Source organism: Martes martes (assembly GCF_963455335.1).
Source record: "Martes martes genome assembly, chromosome: 9".
Taxonomy (NCBI): domain Eukaryota; kingdom Metazoa; phylum Chordata; class Mammalia; order Carnivora; family Mustelidae; genus Martes; species Martes martes.
In genome coordinates this window covers 62343654-62364150 of record NC_137896.1, presented here as the reverse complement: position 1 = coordinate 62364150, position 20497 = coordinate 62343654, and the positions used below count along the sequence as shown (strand labels likewise).

The 20497-nt window shown below is 37.0% G+C and overlaps 1 protein-coding gene across 1 annotated transcript in view; it reads right to left on the bottom strand.

The window, feature by feature from the left end:
• SRBD1 (S1 RNA binding domain 1) overlaps positions 1-20497 on the bottom strand; it is a 195780-nt gene that overhangs the window by 23564 nt on the left and 151719 nt on the right. Inside the window, exons 17-18 of the mRNA XM_080813290.1 lie at positions 4357-4463; positions 2679-2855 (exon numbers count right to left, since the gene is read on the bottom strand). Coding sequence (XP_080669416.1) covers positions 2679-2855; positions 4357-4463 — 284 coding nt within the window. The remainder of the gene's footprint in view (positions 1-2678; positions 2856-4356; positions 4464-20497) is intronic.

Sequence of the window (20497 nt, the reverse complement as noted above, 5' to 3'; positions counted from 1 at the left end):
AATCCCAGGTCATCTCCTCATGGATAGAGTTGAAGGGCAGAAGGCTGGGACAAGGCCTACAGTGCTAATCTTCTCCAGGAGGACAGAGACACCTATTAACTACAGAGGCCACTCTAAATGACACTTAAGGATAATCATCAGAAAAAGACATACAACTTGAAATCACTAAGGGGAGATAAAAATGAGGTGGGAAAACTTGTTAGCTGAGAAATGTAACAAACAGCATAAAAGGAAATCAGAAAGCATGATGATGATAAAATACATAATAGATAAAAGATTAAGTCTAAAACCTATCAATAAATGTAATAAATGTGAAGGCACAAATAAAAAATTGAACAAAACCATGAAATCTACTTGTCTATAAGAGTCGTATAAAAAATTAAATGTCATAGAAAGTTTGAAAATTAAAAAAATACCAAACATACTGAAAAGGCAAATGTAGCAACACTGCTAAAAAACAAAATAGATTTCAAAGCAAAAAACACTCAATGAGATACCAGTAGTCCATTCTGAATAAAGATATGATCTATCAAGAAGATGTAACAGTCATGAATTTTTAAGTACTTCGTTATCAGTTAAAAAAACATAAGGCTTTTTTTTTTTTTTTAAAGATTTTATTTATTTATTTGTCAGAGAAAGAGAGGGAGAGAGAGCGAGCGAGCACAGGCAGAGACGGAGGGAGAAGCAGGCTCCCCGCCAAGCAAGGAGCCCGATGTGGGACTCGATCCCAGGATGCTGGGATCATGACCTGAGCCGAAGGCAGCTGCTTAACCAACTGAGCCACCCAGGTGTCCCAAACATAAGGCTTTAAAAGAACCCAAATGTTCATCAACAGGGCACTGATTACACTAGGTTAAGGTCCACCCATAAAATAATTATTATGCAAACATTATACATAATGACATATATCTATATGTAATATGTGGAAAGAAGTCCGAGATATATTACTGAAACAAATAAAGTAAGTTCCCAATAGTTAGACAGCACAATCCCTTCTGTATGCATTTTTAAATAATAAACATCCAAGTTGATCTAAGTATAAATTTACTTTCAGAAAGCAATATATAAGAAACTATTTTGGAGTGAGAGGTTGAGGTGCCCTTTACTTTTTATTTTATTCTTTTTCATACCATGTGAATTTTCTAATCAAGTATTCAAAAAACATAAACTAAGAAACATGGAACTATTTTATCCTCAATTGTTTTTCATTTCTGGCATCTGGGTTTTGTTGTCTACTTAGTAAAGGCCTTCTCCGCTCCAATGTTCTGCAAAATTTATCCATATTTTCTTCTGGTACTTTTATAGTTTCACTTCTTCTATTTAAGTCTATAATTCATCTGGGTTTTATTTAGGTATAAGATATGAAGTGGAAGTAGAGCTTCCCCTATGCATATCAAATTCCTGCCAGGTGTCATAATGTTACCTGTTGGATAGTTAATTTTCCTCACTGTTTGAAACTTTTCCATTATCATAAACTAAATTCTGCCTATGTTTTGGTGAATTTCAGACTCTATTCTCTTCCATTTCTACATCAAAACTAAATGGTAATTTTATATTATTATTATCATCCAGCAGGGCTGGTTTTCCCTTATTAGTCTTTTGCAGAATAAAGATTATTTTTTCTTATTACCTTTATTATAATTTTGTCAAAAGAAAAAAGTAATATGAATGAAACAGTCCCAAAGCAAATACAAAAAAACTATTCTTTCTGGATGCTTGAGTGGCTCAGTTGGTTAAGCAGCCAACTGCTGATTTTGGCTTAGATCATGATCTTGGGGTCCTGGGACTGAGCTCTGCATCAGGCTCTGCACTCAGAGGGGAGTCTGCTTGAGATTCTCTCTCTCTCTCCCATTCTCTCTCTCCCCCTCTGCCCTTCCTTCTTCTCTCTCTCTCTCTCTCACATAAGCAAATAAATCGTAACAAAACAAAACAAAACCAACACTACTTTTTCATGATGTTAAATGCTAAGAAGTTTACTCAAGTTCTTTGGTTTTGTGCTACCAGGATTAGAAATAAGAGCAAGAATTCAGTTCTTAAACTACACAAGTGATAATTATCCTTTGGTCAGTTTTCAGGGAGGAGGGACTGAGGAGGCCCAACTACACTTAGGGAAAGAGCTGTCAATACAAAGCAACCACTGCGAAGTCCTCTCATCTTGCACAAATCCTTCCCACTTGGGATGCTCCAGTCACACAGTTTCATTTCCTGAATACACCACATTTGGTCATGCTTGGGACCCTGCACTTATACTGTACACTCTGCCTATGATGCTTTCCTTCCAGCCCCTCTGTGCCTACCTCCTTCATGTCATTCAAAATTTGGCTCAAATAACTTTTCAGTGAATAACTCATGTAAAGCGTAATAAACTCATACTGTTCCCCAAGACAGTGTCACATCTCTCTGTTTTAATTTGTATAATTTACTACATCTGAAACTATTTATTTTATTAGTTTATTTATTGTTGGTCCCACATACTAAAATTTAACTTCATGAGAGCAGGGAATTTGTTGATTTGTTCACTGCTGGATTCCCAGTGCCTAACAAAGATCAGAGAGTCAACACATGTTGAAGGAAGGAATGAACAGGCGGACACCTAGGATTGAGGCCAGTGAGCGGGAGGGGCAACAGTAAGAGAGGAGGTTGATAACAGAACCCAGAGCGGACAGTTTACTAATCACCTGCAAAATGTTCGAATATAATCCTGGTTGATTCTGATGAAGCCAGCACACTGTTGGAAAGATTTTGGACCCAGACCTTTCACTTTCTTCAGCTGTTCTCGATTGACGAAGGGCCCATTTTTCTCTCGCCATTCAATAATATTTTTGGCTCGGTTGGCATTGAGTCCTGCAATGTGCCTAGAAAAAATAAACAAAACGAGTAATGTGGCAGACACAACAGTTCCAATAGTATTCAAAGAAAAGACCTCACCTGAAAAGCCAATGATATAAAACATCTGCATTACAAAAACAATTACAATTACATACTGTCATGTGGCTCTAAGTTGTTAACCAAAAGGGAGTTAAATAAAAGAGACAAAGGGGGACAGAGTTGTCCAAGGGAGACAAGGACAAGAGAGTTCAGAATAATGATAAAACAGTAGCTGTCATAAAGATGCTTGTAAACTAGTTAACACTGGTATAAGAAAAAGAACTGCTCCTGACAGTTCTATACTATTCACATTCCTTCTACTTCTGAATCAAGTAATAATTATGCCTATTCTTTCATTTACAAAGTGAGTTAGCAGCAAAAGTTACAATTGCTACAGTTGCATTTTACTACCCTTTTTTTTTTTTTAAATCAGCCTGTTCTCATTAACGTAAAGACATGAACTACAGAAAAGTACTTCTCCGTGAATGTCATGGTTAGAACAAAAATATAAAAACTGTATTATTAGGAAGTTTGCTTGGTGTCAATTAAAAAACTACAATTTAGGAGATTTTTAATTCTATTATTGAATTTCATACATGAAATTATGGAATGTTTGTAGCTGTGGTAGAAAAGCAACACCTTAAAATGTAAGGGGTAGGGGCGCCTGGGTGGCTCGGTGGGTTAAAGCCTCTGCTTTCGGCTCAGATCATGATCTCAGGGTCCTGGGATGGAGCCCCGCATCGGGCTCTCTGCTCAGCAGGGAGCCTGCTTCCTCCTCTCTCTCTGCCTGCCTCTCTGCCTACTTGTGATCTCTGTCTGTCAAATAAATAAATAAAATCTTAAAAAAAAATGTAAGGGGTATTTTCTGCTATACTAGTCTCAAAGCTGAGAGTCCAGATCTTTTACATAGTTCCAGAATTTCATGCTGCCTCAGCAGACTTGTGTAATAAGTGCAAACCTTATAAATGAAGACAGCAGCTCTTCTATAACCACAGTAAAACAGGACAGAGTATATAAGACGTGATGATAGTACGATAAGGATTATGATATATGACTTGCAGAATCAAGGTAAAAATATGGTAACTATACTTTGAACCCTCAGAATTTATCTTTTGGTTACTGCCAGCTTTGACAGAAGTGTGCACGAGACTGAACTAGTGAAAAAAACCTACTCTCATGTGGTAGGAAACAGCTCTTTTCCATGTTAACCTTATTTAAATTCTATTAGCAACACTAATGCACTCAATGGTTACCATATGTTCTTCACTTTAGATTTGTAGTATTAAAAATGATAATGTGAATTGTTATAATTCTTTTCTTAAATGATGTCTTCCCCTCAAACTGATTAGCTCAAGCAAAGTATGAACTCGAAGATTTTCTGTACTTGACAACTTTACACACGTGTCTTCTTATTTTAGCTAAATTTGAACTGAACAGTCAGTTAAACTTAAGGTTCTGTCATCTTCAGCCACAGAGCTCTTGTCTCACCTTAATAAAACTTCTGAACAGATGTTAATATCCACTCCCACAAAGCTGACACATTCTTCTACAACACTGTCCAGTGTTGCCTTGAGTAAAGTCTGAGATACATCGTGCTAAAAAGACAAAGAGCAAATGTCAACCCAGAGTGAAGGACATGCAGTTTTTGGACTATTTCATTACATACCTGTATTACTGGTACCTGGCTGAGACACAGCATGGTAAATTTTTTCATTTTTTCTTAAACGTATAGTTAGTATGTACTTGAGCTGAACTTAGGCAATCTGTTTTCTTACTATCTAAATCACTCACACACCTAACTTCAATACAACAGCACCAGTAATTTTTACTTTCCTAGAACTCTACCAGAGCAGTGATTCTCAAACCTTAGTTTGCCCTCAAAATCACCTGTAGGGTTTAAAACACAGGCTGGCAGGCCCCATATCCAGAATTCCAGACTCAGTAGGTCCAGTGTGTGTGGGCGTGGGCGGCGGAGTATGGGAAAGGCTGAGAATTTGTATTCTAATAACCTCTCAGGCGCTGCTGGTTCCAGGAGCACACTTTGAGACATACTGGTCTCCACGGTTCACACAGTGCCTGGCAGCGTTATCTTCACTTACATGTGTATATTATCCCTTAGTTCTTCTTAAGAGGAGATAGAGTAAATTATAGTAGGAAGCAATGCACCACTATACAATAAGTCTGACAGTAAACCAAAGTCTCATGTCTCATCACATTAAAGATAATATTACTTACAAGATGCACTGTTTTATGTACCACTGCCTATTAAATCATGACACAATACTTTATTACTTGAAATTTTAATTTTTTAAATATTGAAAGAATTCTTTTAGACTTACTTAGAAAGTTCTTAAATAATCTATCATGCAGAGATAAAAAGGAAAATATAAACAATCTAAACTGGTTAAGGTATTCCTAAAACTTCTTCAAATTCAGCATTCACTCTTCTGGTCTACTTTTTTTACTCAGAGTCTTCAATGTCCAAGTTTTTCCATTCAGTATTGTCCTTAATGCTCTTAAGGTCCTAGGCAACGTAGCACTTCCTGAAAGAGTAATATTCTATAGTCTCTGAGATTTTCTTTAAAGCTTCCGATGCTCGGGGCACCTGGGTGGCTCAGTGGGTTAAAGCCTCTGCCTTTGGCTCAGGTCATGATCCCAGGGTCCTGGGATCGAGCCCCACATCGGGCTCTCTGCTCCGCAGGGAGCCTGCTTCCTCCTCTCTCTCTGCCTGCCTCTCTGCCTACTTGTGATCTCTCTGTCAAATAAATAAATAAAATCTTAAAAAAAAAAAAAAGCTTCCGATGCTCATTCTGTAAACTTTGATAGTGGTTCTATCTTAATCTTAACAGAAAGTATGAACAGAAGAGATTTTGGACAACAACAAAACTATTCTCTCTTTAAAGGTCCTTAAATGTTTTATTGTTCAACAGTCTGTTGACTAAAACAGTGAAGGGTTTGCAGTTCAGTTGTGACTCCAAGATTAACAATCAAGTCCACACAGAAACTACACCATGATTTGCCATAGGGCCAACAGCAACTCTAAGATACCATTAATTGTTAAGAAGTATCCTGATTTCAGAGATGTTAAAAATGTAAGAAAATGTGCATCTTAGAATTTATAAAATACAGTATTTGAAAGTAAATATTTATTGGCTAACTGAGAAGTACCTCATAATATACTCGGTGTTATTCATAATTCTAAAATTAAAGGTTCTCTAGTTGTTGTGAAACTACAACTATCTAGTTGTTGTGACCCAGATGTGAAACCGTGGGTCAGCATCCTTCTCCATTTGTCTCAAGAAAACAAGGTTAAGTTTGATAACCTTAAACTCCCAGGAAGGCCATAAAGAAAATAGGGTCCCTAGGTGTTGTGATTATGTTATTATCTTTTAAAAAATTAATTATTTTTATTAACATATAATGAATTATTTGCCCCAGGGGTACAGGTCTGTGAATTGTTAGGCTTACACACTTCATAGCCCTCACCATATCACATACCCTCTCCAATGTCCATAACCCAACCACCCTCTTGTTATTTTCTTTTAATAAGAGTAGAAGTTTTGTTCCGAAAGACTAAAGGGTTCAGAAGTATTTTTATATTTCAGAGATAACCTGGTTGGTTATCTAGGCCACAGGTAAAAACCAAAGACATAATTTAAAAAATCCTAAAAAGCAAACATAATCATGAAAAGGATCATAAAGAAAAACCTAAGACCTTGCTGAGAATCTGATTACTTTCTCTTTTGTTTTTTTAACGATTTTTATTTATTTATTTGACAGAGATCACAAGTAGGCAGAGAGACAGGCATAGAGAGGAGGAAGCAGGCTCCCTGCTGAGCAGAGAGCCCGATGCAGGGCTCGATCCCAGGACCCTGGGATCATGACCCAAGCTGAAGGCAGAGGCTTTAACCCACTGAGTCACCCAGGCGCCCCAATGATTACTTTCTCTTAAAAAGATTTTATTATTGGCAGGGTCGGTGGGGTGGTGGTAGACAGAAACCCAAGCAGACCGCACTGAGCATGGAGCCTGACATGGGGTCTGATTTCACAACCCTGAGATGAGACTTGGGCTGAAACCAAAAGTTGGTACTCAACCACCTGTGTCATCCAGATGCTCCGAGAGCCTGATTTCTTTCCAGCCACAACATTTAAGAAGCTGGATAGTCTTTTTTTGGTGTAAGCAGATGAGAAGCAGCAAAATGAAAAGGGTGCTTTTAAAAAGGAGATGGTGGACAACGTAGTAGCAAGCACAATGAGAAAAACAAGAAAAATACCTGAGGAAAGAGACAGAACTATGAACAAATAGGAAAAACTAAAAGTAATAGTTGGGAGCCATTAGAATAAAGACAAACAACTCCACAAATGTCAAATCACACCAGATGCTTGGGACAGCTAAGTAAGTAGTAAGCAGTCCCTGTAGCTGGACAGTCTTGATTGCCTGTCCTACCTCTAGCCTCCATCCCTCTTTTCCACCTTCCAACAGAAACCTGACTGTGTTTCATGCATCTACCCCACCTCTGGAAGGCCACAGGATTTGAGGAGGCTGGCCCCACTCTAGCAGATAATAGTTAACAGTAAAATCAGTGGTTGTCAAACTGAGAGTTCTGACCAATTAGAGGGTCATAAAGTTAATATGGTGGCTTGCCACCAGCATAAAAAAGTCACAAAAAAAAACAGACCACATCAAGTATGTTGCACATATTCTCAACGTGGAATCAACAGTGCAATAAATAACACAGCCAACTGAGAATATCATGTGAGAGGAATACACAAATTGGCCAGGAACATGTGTTTTGTTCATGGAAATCTCATTGGATCTTCTGATAAATGATGGTCACTGACTGATGGAGAGGTTAAAGAGTAACTTTACAGATTTATGAAGCAAAGTATCAAAAAAAGTACGAGAAGTTTATCATCAATGGCAAAGCTCTCATTCTTACAACCAACTTTAGTTACAAACTTTGTGTCTTTTTCAGAAAGGATGTTATTGATTATAACATTAGCATAAGTTGACCTTAAGAATCATTATAAACTTCAGGGCACCCGAGTGGCTCACTTGGTTGAGTGTCTGACTCTTGATTTTGAGTCAGGTCATAATCTCAAGATCAAGAGATCAAACCTCGTATCGGGCTCTGCACTCAGGGAAGAGTCTGCTTTATAGTCTCTTTCTCCCTCTCCCTCTGTCCCTCCCATCCTGCTGTCTCTCTAATAAATAAATAAAACTTAAAAAAAAAATCATTGTAGACTTTGAAGAAAAAGAATAATGAAGCAAGCTCCTTACCAGATTTGGAAGTGTTAACAGTGACAAAAAGGAGAGAAAGTGCTAACTCTATTCAGTTTGACTTAAGGCACATTTTAAATAGAAAAAAATAACTGTAAGACTTTAAAATAAACTTAATTTAAAAATGATTTACAAATATAAAAAACAGTAAAAATGTTCAACCCCAGATGTACTGTTGATAGTAATGTTCTTGTAGAAGGCAGTATAAAACCTACAAAATTAAAAACCAAACAAAAACATTTGAAGCATCCCTACCAAAATGGCTAAAATGCAAAAGACAGAAAATACCAAGTATTGGTAAGGATGTGAAGCAACTAGAATGCTCAACATGTCAGCATGATAACTGTATTTTAGGTCAGATATTCAAAGCGAGAGAAGGCAGTTTTAGGACATTTATTTTGTATAGTTCAAATACAACTTCAATAAAACTGAATCATATGTATTTATACAATGTAAAAATGCATTCTTGTTCAATACAAACTGCAAAGGAATAAAAAATGGACAAATTCCTAGAAACAGAGTAACTGCCAAAAATGGGATCAAGAAGAGAGAAAATCTGAACAGACTTCTAACAAGAGATTCAACAGTAACCAAAAATCTCCCAACAAAGAGTCTAGGACCAGATAGCTTGATGAATTCTACCAAACATTTAAAAAGAACTAACACCAATCCTTCTCAAATTCTTCCAGAAAATAGAAGAGAAGGTGACCCTTCCTAACTCATTTATTGAGGCCAACATTACCCTGAGGTCAAAGCCAAACAAAGACAACATCAGGAAAGAAAACTATAGACAAATAAATATTCCTTGTGAAGATAGGTACAAATATCCTCAAAAAAATACTAGCAAACAAAAATCCTACACCATATTAGAAGAATTAAACACCATGATAACCATGATATACATGTGATACATTCAGTATAAGTGCACTCAAGAACCACGTACATTTTTTTTTTCCAGGTGAAAAACACTTTCTTTTGGCATTTTTAAACTTAAAATTTTGAAGTAATCTCAAATTCAAAAAAAAGTTTGCAGGGAATTTTCTTAGCTTTCTTTCAAATAAATACTTCAGTGTATGTTTCCAAATAACAAAGACATTGTCTTCCATACCACTGTAGAGTAATAAAAATTAATGCGGAAAAGTTATCATCGATGTAGTATTATGTAATATATAGCCCGTACTCAAATTTTACCAGTTGTCCCAATACTACTGTACAGCATTTTTTCCTCCCCATCCAAGATTCAACCCAAGATCACACACTGCATTAAGTTGTCTTATCTTTCTACATTCTGTGCTGGGAAGCTTCCAATATTTTTCTTAATGATCCCAAGCCCTGGTATGCTGGCACTGTATATCCTATCTCCTTGAATATAAAATTCACTCAAGAGTATTGTCTGTATGAGTTGTTACTAAAATTATTTTACCACTCACAGTGACCTACTAATGTGAAAAAGTATTTTCAATTTTGACTCAATCAAAATTTAAAAGAATAGGCTCAACAGTGTATCATAAAAGCTCATAGTCTTCATGTAGTCTAGACTGGAACAAATTCATGTAACCTGTACCTATACAGGTTAAATCTAATTTTTTAAATCTAATTAAATCTAATTTTTTTGTATTTGAGGGTTAAGAACACATTTAATTATAAATAAAATAGTATTTAACTTTGTCATGTATATGGGTATTATTTTGAGAAGTCTTTATTTTGAATTATGTTTAATTATGAAAGACATACACAAATACACAAATATATGGGTGATGGGTGTCTTAGTCAGTATAAAATGTATTTTCTACTGTGTATCACGATCAAAAGGTATGAAGAATAACGGTCTAAGCCAATCATGGTGGTCCCATTCCATGAATTCAATGATGGCAAATGAAATACAAGGGTAAATCTGCTAGGGACTTTAGAAAAAAGCCTTCCTTACCGAGTGGTTAAAAGAGTAACCTAAATATAGACCCTTGTGAAGAGCTGGATCTTTTCTTCTTTTCATTCAAATATGACTACTGGAGCCAGGGTAAGCACTGTATCAGTGACTGGGCCAGGCCTGAGGACAAAGTTGACTCACCAAAGATGGCAGGTGGCACACACGACCACAATTTATTTCTTCATGATACTCTTGTGATTTTGTATTAGCCAGTTCTGAACTCACCCCTCCTCTGACCTCCCTGTCATGAAATGTCCTTACTGTTCAATAAAGAATAATACATTTGCTTATTGTTCAAGCCACCTGAGTTGGGACCGCTGATATTTTTTCTAACTGCAGTTGTTATTTTATCAAGTGACTCAAGGTCTAGTGGGAAGAGCGAGACAATAAAAACAACCAACAATAACCTTACTACCAAAAACCCTTGAGATTTTACTGTCAGGCATTGTTATAAGGCTTTTCATATTATCTAATTTAATCCTTACAATAACTGTACAAGATGTATATATAATACAATGTCACATCTTCACATATAAAAATTTATTCTAAGGGAATGGAAAGATATGTGCAAAGGTATGATGTGTGTGTGTGTGTGTATGTGTGTACATGTGCAATCTAAAAATATACCGAGGGGACTGATACAAATAAATACGAAACAGTCACCATGTGAACTATTATTATGAGGTCATTAAAATGTATAAGCTAGGAGAGCTATTTTACCAAAATGCCCTGCAAGATAAAAGGTCCCAGATAACCTATGGAGTTCAAATATTTTTTAATTCTTCTAGCAGGCAGATTTATGTAAAAAAAAAAATTTTTTTAAAGAATTTATTTATTTAGTTGAGAGAGAGAGAGAGAGAGGGAGAGAGCATAAGCAGGTAGAGCAGCAGGCAGAGGGAGAGGGAGAAGCAGACTCCCCAGTGAGCAGGGAGCCCAACATTGGGCTTGATCTCTGGACGTGGAGATCATGACCTGAGCCAAAGGCAGACACTTAACTGACTGAGCCACTCAGACATCCCTGTAAAGAAAATTTCTGCAAGAACTGCTGTGATCTATAATTCTGAATTTTGCCTACATTCTTCCCCAACTTTTTGCTTAGGAAAGTACTAAAGAGTTAAACTCATTTTCTAAAAGTACAAATTTCCTCCCCTACCTTTAGGGGAGGAAATAATGAACAAATTTCCATGTTGTCCCCATTCTAATGTTTTTGGCATTCAAGTAGAGACACTGATTTTGTCACTCCGAAAACATTTTCTAAGCAACTATCACATACCAGCCAGGCACTGTGCTAGTTGTGTTGGGTGTTGAGAGAATGGGAAAAAGCATATGAAGTTCATGTCTTTAAGAAGCCCAGTTTACATCTGCTGAAAGCTGAGATGGCATGCACCACCCTCCTGGCAGTTGTGAGAAGAGGAGGCAAGAGGACCCCAGGACTGACTGTGCTAATTGTCAAGGACTTGATACCAGAAAAATGAATTGCTCCATTTTTAAAAAAGTTATCTAACTCTGAATTTTTGGACAAGTTATCTGAATTATATAAACAGTCTGTTTCAAATTCAAAGAAATATTGTTTGGACCATTACATTTTTACCTAAAATTTATGAGATTTTTAAAAAAGGAATATAAGCACTCATTCATGCTAGTCAGCTTTTTTGAGGTCAGAATCCACATTTTTATTATTACTCTACCACAAACTTCTGAAGAATTGCTGATTCAAACTGCTCTCCTTTCTTTTTTTTTGTCCCAAAGCACTAAAATTATCTCACAACTATTTTTAAAAAGTCCTTCCAGATGAAACCTTGCCTGTGGACTATAGCTTCTACAGCAATGAAACTGCACATTGCTTATTCCATATTAAATTTCAAATTTATTCCCAAGTAGTTTCTTCATGAAATAGTCTTGAATATTTTCTTTAGAAATTATCATTCACTCATGGCTCTTCCTGTCGTTTACTACTGTGAAAATACAAAATGCAGTTAGAATTAAAGACACAAAAAAGCTTTACAGGGAAAGTCTAGCCAACTTCAAATAATGCAAGTTGATTTCCCTATCTTGCATCTACTCTTCTTTGACATGTGACAGTTTAAGAGACATCTAGGGGAGTGTGTGTTAGATGACCCATGAAAGACAGAACTGATAGAAGAATGGAAACATTTCAGAAAACAGAAATAAAGTTTTTAAAAAGTTTAAAGTTTATTACAACCCCCCCCAAAACAACCACTCCTTACAAAATTCAAACTGATCTACAGAAAATTAACTGATTGCCAGAATAAAATTCAACACTAAAAGAACACAACAAAATTTGTAATCAACAACATCACAATGTCCATTATACATTAAAAAATAACTAGGCATACAAAAAAGCAGGCAAATATGTCCCATAACAGAATGGGGGTAGAAAATCATCAATAAATAGAAACCAACCTAGGATAAACCCAGATGTTGAAAAAGCAGACAAGAACTTTCATACAGCCCCAAGATGTAAAGGAAAGATGGTCATAAATGAAAAGATTGGAAACAGCAGAAGATAAATGGAAACCATAATAAATAACCAAATGGAAATTTCAGACCTGAGAACATAGTATCTGAAATGAAAAATTTACTCAACAGGTTTAACAGCAGACTGGAGATGAGCAGAAAAAAAGGGTCAGTGAACATGAAGAGAGATCAACAGAAATCATCCTATCTGAACAACAGAGATAAAACAGGAGCAAGGGGAAGCAAAGCCTTCATGACCTATGTGAAAATATCAAAACATCTCAATATGTGTAATTGGAGAAGAAGAGAGAATAGGTTATGTAAATATTTGAAAAAGTCATGATCGAAATTCCCCAAATATTTTATAAAACTAATGTATAGATCCAAGAAGCTCAGTGAAGAATCTCAAGAAGGATAAATATGAAGAAAACCACATCTTTGGATATCATAGTCAAACTTCTGGAAAGCAAAGATAAAGAGAAAATTGTAAAAGCAGTAAGAGAGATAGGGAGCATAGGGAGGAACAACAATAGGAGAAATGGCTAACTTTTTATCAGAAACAATGGAGGTCAAGAGACAAAGAAATGACATCTTTAAGGTACTGCATTAAAAAACAAAACTCTGGGGTGCCTGGGTGGCTCAGTGCATGATCTCAGGGTCCTGGGCTCCAGTGCCACATTGGGCTCCATGCTAACCAGGGAGTCTGGTTGTCCATCTCCTTCTCCCTCTGCTCCCCTCGCCCCTGCCCTGGCTCGTGCTGGCTCTCTCTCTCTCTCACTCTCTCTCTAATAAATAAATAAATAAATCTTAAGAAACAAAACTCAAAATTAAAAACACGAAATTCTGTATCTTCCAAAGAAGAAGGAAAGACAAAGGCATTTTGAGGTAAATGAGAACTCACTGCCAGCAGAGCAGCATTACAAAAAGATGTTAAAGGGAATTTTTTAGGCTAAGGAAAATTGATACTAGATGGTAAATATAAGTATATAATTGAGTATGTTCTAATTTAACATAAAAGACATATGACTATTTAAAGCAAAAATTATAGCATACTTTGGGATGTCTACATATGAAAACAATAACACAAAGAATGAAAGGTGGTGAGGTAGTATAATATTAACTCTAAGTAGGCTCTGAAAAGAATATAAATAATCATCACTGGAGTAACCACTAAAAACAAAAACGAAAACAAAAGAGAAACAAAAAAACCACAAAACAAAAAAACCCAAGAAGTACAGGTGAAAAGTCCGTAAAAGAATTAAAATAGAAAACTAAAAATTATTTGATTTTCTTTTAAAATGAGGCAGAAAAGGAAGAAGAGAGGCTAAAACACAGAGGAGACATATAAAATGCAAATAGCAAAATTATAAACTTTAATTCAACCATATGAGTACACTAAATGTTAATGAAGTAAATGCTCCTATTAAAAGGCAAAGATTGTCAATCAATATATAATTTATGTTGTCCACAAGAGACACATAGTAAATATAAAGAATCAAAAAGGCTGGAAGTAAAAGGATAGGAAAAAAAATTTAAAAATTAGGACTACAAAGATTAAAATGGTTATATTAATATTATACAAGAAAGACTTCAACACAAAATGCTTATTACCTAATTACAGAGCTTCAAAATACTTGGAGCAATTCAACTGTTAAGTGTTTACCTAAGGGAAAATTTTAAGTATGTTCTCCAAACCTTGTACAAGATGTTCATGGCAGTTTTATTCATTAACAGTACACAAAACAAAACAAAACCCAAAAAAACTAGGAAGAGCTCAGGTGTCCACTAATAAGAGAATGTATTAAAAATGTTGTAAGTTCACATTATGGAATACTATTCTGCAACAAAACAGACAAACTACCAATACAGGCGAAAACATGGTTGAATCTCACACATGTTACACCGACTGGAAGAACTGGTGCAACGGACTACACACTGTTATGATTCCACTTATGTTAAATTCTAGAACAGACAAAAGTAATGTATGGCAAAAACATCTGGGTGTGTGGGAAGGGACAGGAATAAATTTTCCAAGATGACTGAAATGTTCTACATCTTGATATATGTGGGGTGCACATATGTCAAAACTTATTGCACTGTATCACTTTGCCCTTTTCTATATATGGATTATATCTGAAAAGAAAAGAAAAGAGAACTGTAAATAAATAAAAATCCAACCTAATTTTTTGAATCATTAAGCTGGGAACAGTGATGCCCCTAACTACAGATCTGTCTCAGGAGTCACAGTCCTGGAGCAGGTGGCAGGGATACACAATATAGACCACTCCTGATTTTTGTTCCTTGGAATTTGATGGTAGATGTTCTCCCCAGATTTCTCACCTCCTGAACCTAAGAATTCTAAGGTGAGAACCTAACCTAAGAGAATTCTTTTTTTGTACAAAGTAGTTTGCAAATTCGGAATCATTGTCAGCACAGCCAGTAGACCACATTGGAACTTAATGACAAATGCATGTAGTTAGATGGCACAAACTTGCTAGTTAGCTGTGTGTTAGTTCTCATTCCATCATTATTAACATAAAATACTGATCCTGCCTTAAAGAGTTTCCATGATGATTAACATTTAAACATAATGCATAACATCTTTATGAATTATAAAGCTAAAAAATGAGTCTTTGTTATCATTCTAGTCCAGTGTTAAAATTTTAATCTAGTCCAGCTTTCATTTTGTCTTCTGGTAGGTGCTCTTATGTCCCCTAGTGGATACAGGTCGATATGGTAGAGGAAAGATAAGGGCAAACTGGCTAAGTAAAGGTCCATAAATCCTAAATGGCCTGCCTTACCCACATGCTTTTCCAAACCAATGCCTCATACTACCCAATTTACCATAAAAAAAGAAAAACATTAACACATCTGAACTGGACCACACCTATCTGCCCCACGTGTGGTCACATATAGGGTCTGAGCTAAAACATAATCCTGGTTTATGACATATGCACGAACAAATGCATACCAATTAGCTAGACGTTTTGACCTGACATAATACAAAGAAGTCGGCATTTCCACAGTAAATCTCTATTTTTAAAGATTTATAGTTTAGTCATAAAAGCAGACTTTAGAAAAATTTGGGGTGCAAAGATTTAGCCACAAGAGAGAAATTTCCCTTCTAATAAATTAAAACCGTACATAGAAAATCTGATCTGAAACTCGTGTGTGTGTGTGTGTGTGTGTGTGTATTAGAGAAAAAGAAAGATCTCTGCGCACAGAAATTTTGACCACCTACTGTTTAAATTTTTAAATTGTTAGGGGGAACAGGAGTTAGGGATAAAAGGGGGGCATAATGCAAAATAATAAAAAAGTTCTTTTTCTTCCCCAAATTGTAGAAACTAGGTTTCTTGTCAATATTTCCAGTAATAAGCTCTAAGATACATTTTATCTCCCAAGATTCACATACATACACTCATATGCAGCCAGACGTCTAGCCATATATGAATTGGCTTTCAGTCCCTTAATACTATGGACAGTAAAATTTTCCCAGCTAGACCTGAGGCTAACACCACCAGCACAGGATCCACATTCATGTATTTCCACAGGGGTGAAGCATTAATATGGTAAGGCAAGGCTCCCTTTTGTTTGCATGTCCCCTATCTCCGTGTGACTATGGTTAAGGAGCCCAGGAGTTCCAAATGATCTGAAACAACTGACCCAGCCTTCTGAAGTGGGAGTAAAGACAGGCCTCCCTAACTCCATCCTCCACACCACTTTTATCCCCATTTCCTATTTTATTTTTATCTAGAGTACTTCTTATCATCTACTGCACACAGGTTTGGGATATGTGTATGTGTATATGTGTGTAAAATTTATATATATATATATATAAATTTTATATATATATTTGTGTATATATTATATATATATATAATATATACACAAAAATAGACTCAAAATGGATGAAAGACCTCAGTGTGAGACAAAATCTGTTCTCCTCAAAATCCTTGAGGAGAACACAGGCAGCAACCTCTCTGACCTCAGCCATAGCAACTTCCTAAAAACATCGCCAAAGGCAAGGGCAGCAAGGGCAAAAATGAACTATTGAGACTTCATCAAGATAAAAAGCTTTAGCACAGCAAAGGAAACAGTCAACAAAACCAAAAGCCCACTGACAGAATGGGAGAAGATATTTGCAAATGACTTATCAGATAAAGGGCTAGTATCCAAAATCTATAAGAACTTATCAAACTCAATACCCAGTGAAAAATAATCCAGGGCGCCTGGGTGGCTCAGTGGGTTAAAGCCTCTGCTTTCGGCTCAGGTCGTGATCCCAGTGTCCTGGGATCGAGCCCCGCATCGGGCTCTCTGCTCTGCAGGGAGCCTGCTTCCTCCTCTCTCTCTGCCTGCCTCTCTGCCTAGTTGTGATTTCTGTCTGTCAAATAAATAAGATATTTAAAAAATAATAATAATAATCCAATCAAGAAATGGGCAGAAGATATGAAAGCCATTTCTGCAAAGAAGACATCCAAATGGCCAAGAGACACATGAAAAAGTGCTCCACATCACTGGGCATCAGGGAAATACAAATCAAAACCACAGTGAGACACCACCTCACACCAGTCAGAATGGCTAAAATTAACAAGTCAGGAAACAACAGATGCTGGTGAGGATGCAGAGAAAGGGGAACCCTCCTACACTATTGGTGGGAAAGCAAGATGGTATAGCCACTCTGGAAAACAGTACAGAGGTTCCTCAAAAAGTTGAAAATAGAACTACCCTATGACCCCGCAATTGCACTACTGGGTATTTACCCCAAAGATACAAATGTGGTGATCTGAAGGGACACCTGCACCCCAATGTTTATAGCAGCAATGTCCACAATAGCCAAACTATGGAAAGAGCCTAGATGTCCATCAACAGATGAATGGATAAAGAAGATGTGGTACATATATATAATGGAATACTGTGCAGCCATCAAACCCTCCTCCCCCTCCCTGAAATCTTGCCATTTGCAACGACGTGGATAGAATTAGAAGGTACTATCCTAAGCAAAATAAGTCAGTCAGAGAGGGACAACAATCATATGATTTCACTGAGTAGAGGGATTTGAGAAACAAGACAGAGGATCACAGGGGAAGGAAGGGAAAAATGAAACAAGATGAAACCAGAGAGGGAGACAAACCTTAAGAGACTCTTGGTCTCAGGGGAAAAACTGGGGGTTGCTGGAGTGGAGGCGGGTGGGAGAGATGGGATGGCGGGGTGGGTATGTGCTATGGTGAGTGCTGTGAATTGCGTAAGGCCGATGAATCACAGACCTGTACCCTGGAAACAAATAATACGTTATATTTTAATTAAAAAAAACAGAAAATATATATGTATTTCATTCACCGCTGTATCCTGGCACACAGTAGGTTTTCAATCCTACTACTGGTTCAGTTTGCATTTCCTTTAACATAAAGGAACAACCAAGAGCCAATTTCTGGCAGTTTTGCTTTTGGATTCTTCTTGCTGAAGCTGGGAATTTGGTTGAAGAAGAGTCACTTAAAATAAAAGGAGATACCAGCGACAAGGGATTGCTTCAGGGCATTACAGCAGGACAAATCCAAATCCAAATTCGTATTAACTGTTCTAGCAGGCACCAATCAATAGCACGATCAGAAGGTGAAATCTGAAAATGAAATCTGAGATGCCCTACCATTGACCTGTTAAGACTGACCATGACTCCAAGCCACCCAATCCTCTGGTGAACAGTTTCTGGTAGGTTTCTAGGTGGAAAAGAGTTCTTGTGAACTCAGACCCTAGTCATAGATGAATCCCTGAGGCTATTAATTAGAGAAGCTTAAGTCTTTCTTTTCCTGGGAACTGAATTAAACTTAAGCTTCTGTCATTTTGAACATAAGCTGAAGTACAGCATCCTGTCACACCATAAAAGGAGACCAAAGAAATGGAGATATTTAACCCAGAAAGCAAAGAAACCCTTAGAAAGAAAGTCCTGAGTTGCCAGCTTCCAGATCAAGGTCTGTGAAACTCAGTCATCTGACTCCATTTACCATGGTCAATCTCAAAACCAGCATGACTAAAACGTAGTTTAGGCACCTCTACAAGAAAGGTCCAGGAGCATACTTCCATATAGGTACATACATACCTTGATACAACTAATGGGTTTGGGGGAAGAAATACTTATGATATGAAAATGTTACATTTACACATAATCTTTTCCTTAAGGCTTAGTGCAGGATAATGACTCATTTTCCCCAAATATCTCTGTGGGTCAGGCAAAATCAAACCCATTTGACCTAAGAATAACTGGGCCATGGACAAGGGTCAGGTCACAGAGTTAAAGAAAATACAAACTGGAGAACTCTAGAATTTAGAAGAGGGATACAGATATTACCAAGGAAAGAATTCTAGGACCTAAGAACTAAACATTGGTCCTTATAGGATCAGCTATGCAAACAGGATCAGAGCACAACTCATAGTATTCGTTTCTCAAACCACCAAGGGGATTACTCAGGTGGAGTACATCCCAGTTTAGAACTGACAGTTTATTTTAAATAAATTTGAGTTTTAAAGTGAATTAGTAACTTACTTCCATTTAATTTAACTTTATTTATTTGAGAGAGAGAGCAAGAGAGCACAAGCGGGGGTAGGGGCAAAGGGAGAAGAGGAAGCAGGCTCCCCACTGGGGCTCAATGCCAGGACTTTGGGATCATTCCCTGAGCTGAAGACAGCTGCTTGACCGACTGAGCTGTCCAGGTGTCCTTTACTTCCATTTAATATGAAAGTTTTTCTGCCTTCTTTATGTCCCTCCACTTTCTTAATATTTTAACAAAACTTTCCTTCTCTTTGAGTCAGGAGTGTCTCCTGGTTCATAAGAGATGGTTTACAATTAACACATACTATTTTGAATGGAAAATTTCAAGAGGCAACCACAGTCCCTCATTCCGATGCTAAATAGTAGTAAGCTTCACTCTTTTTAAAAGTCGCATTGATCCAAGTCACACTTAGGGAAACTGACAGTTTCTCTTTAATTACTGTGGCAGACAGACCCTAAGGAGACTCCCAGTGAGATTCACCTCCGGTGTTCACTCCTTCACACCTTCCCTTGAGTGTAAGCAAGGCCTGTGACTTGCTTCCAAGTAGTGGAATATGATGGAGATGATAGGATGTCACTCTCATGATCAGTTAGATAACAGGGGAAAGCTGATTCCCCTAATTTCTTGATGAAGTAAGCAGTCATGTTGAAGAAGCCCATGTGGCAAGGAACTGTGGGTGGCCTCTAAAACTTGAAAGTGGTCTCCAGCCAGTAGCCAGCAAAAAGCTGGAACCCTCAGTCATACAGCCAGGAAATGAATTCTGCCAACAAACTGAATGAGCTTAAAAATGAAGCTTGGAAGTACCTTGAATAGAGTCAAAGCAAGAAAATAAAAAATGAACTTTCTAATGCTCATAAAAATTTATTCCTTTGTTCATTCAATGAATGTATGTTATAAATATGTACTGAGTGTCTGCTTTGTACCTGGCCTTGTTCTGGTTAATGGGATTATAGCAGCAAACAGACAGGACACACAATTAAATAAACAAATCAAAATTATAATGTGATAAATGCTATAAAGGAAATAAATAGAGTAACATGAGAGTCACAAGGAGTGGAGGTAGCTACTTGAGTGACTGGTAACTGATTCTTTGAAGAACTACATTAAAACTGACACTTTTAAGAATGAGAAGGAGCCAGCCATGCAAAGAGCCAGGGAAAGAACATTTCTAGGCCAAAAAACCAAATGCAAAAGTCCTAAGAGGGGAACACGCTACTATGTTCCCAAAAGTGAAAGGAGCCAAGGGTGGCCAGGACGTCATGGGGAAAAGGAAAAGCACTCAGAGATAAGGCAGACAAGGATCTGACAAGTCCTATGGTAAAGAGTCTGAATTTTATTCTTACCACAGTGCAGACAGAGACAGGATCTAATACATATTTTCAAAAAGCACGCTGTAGA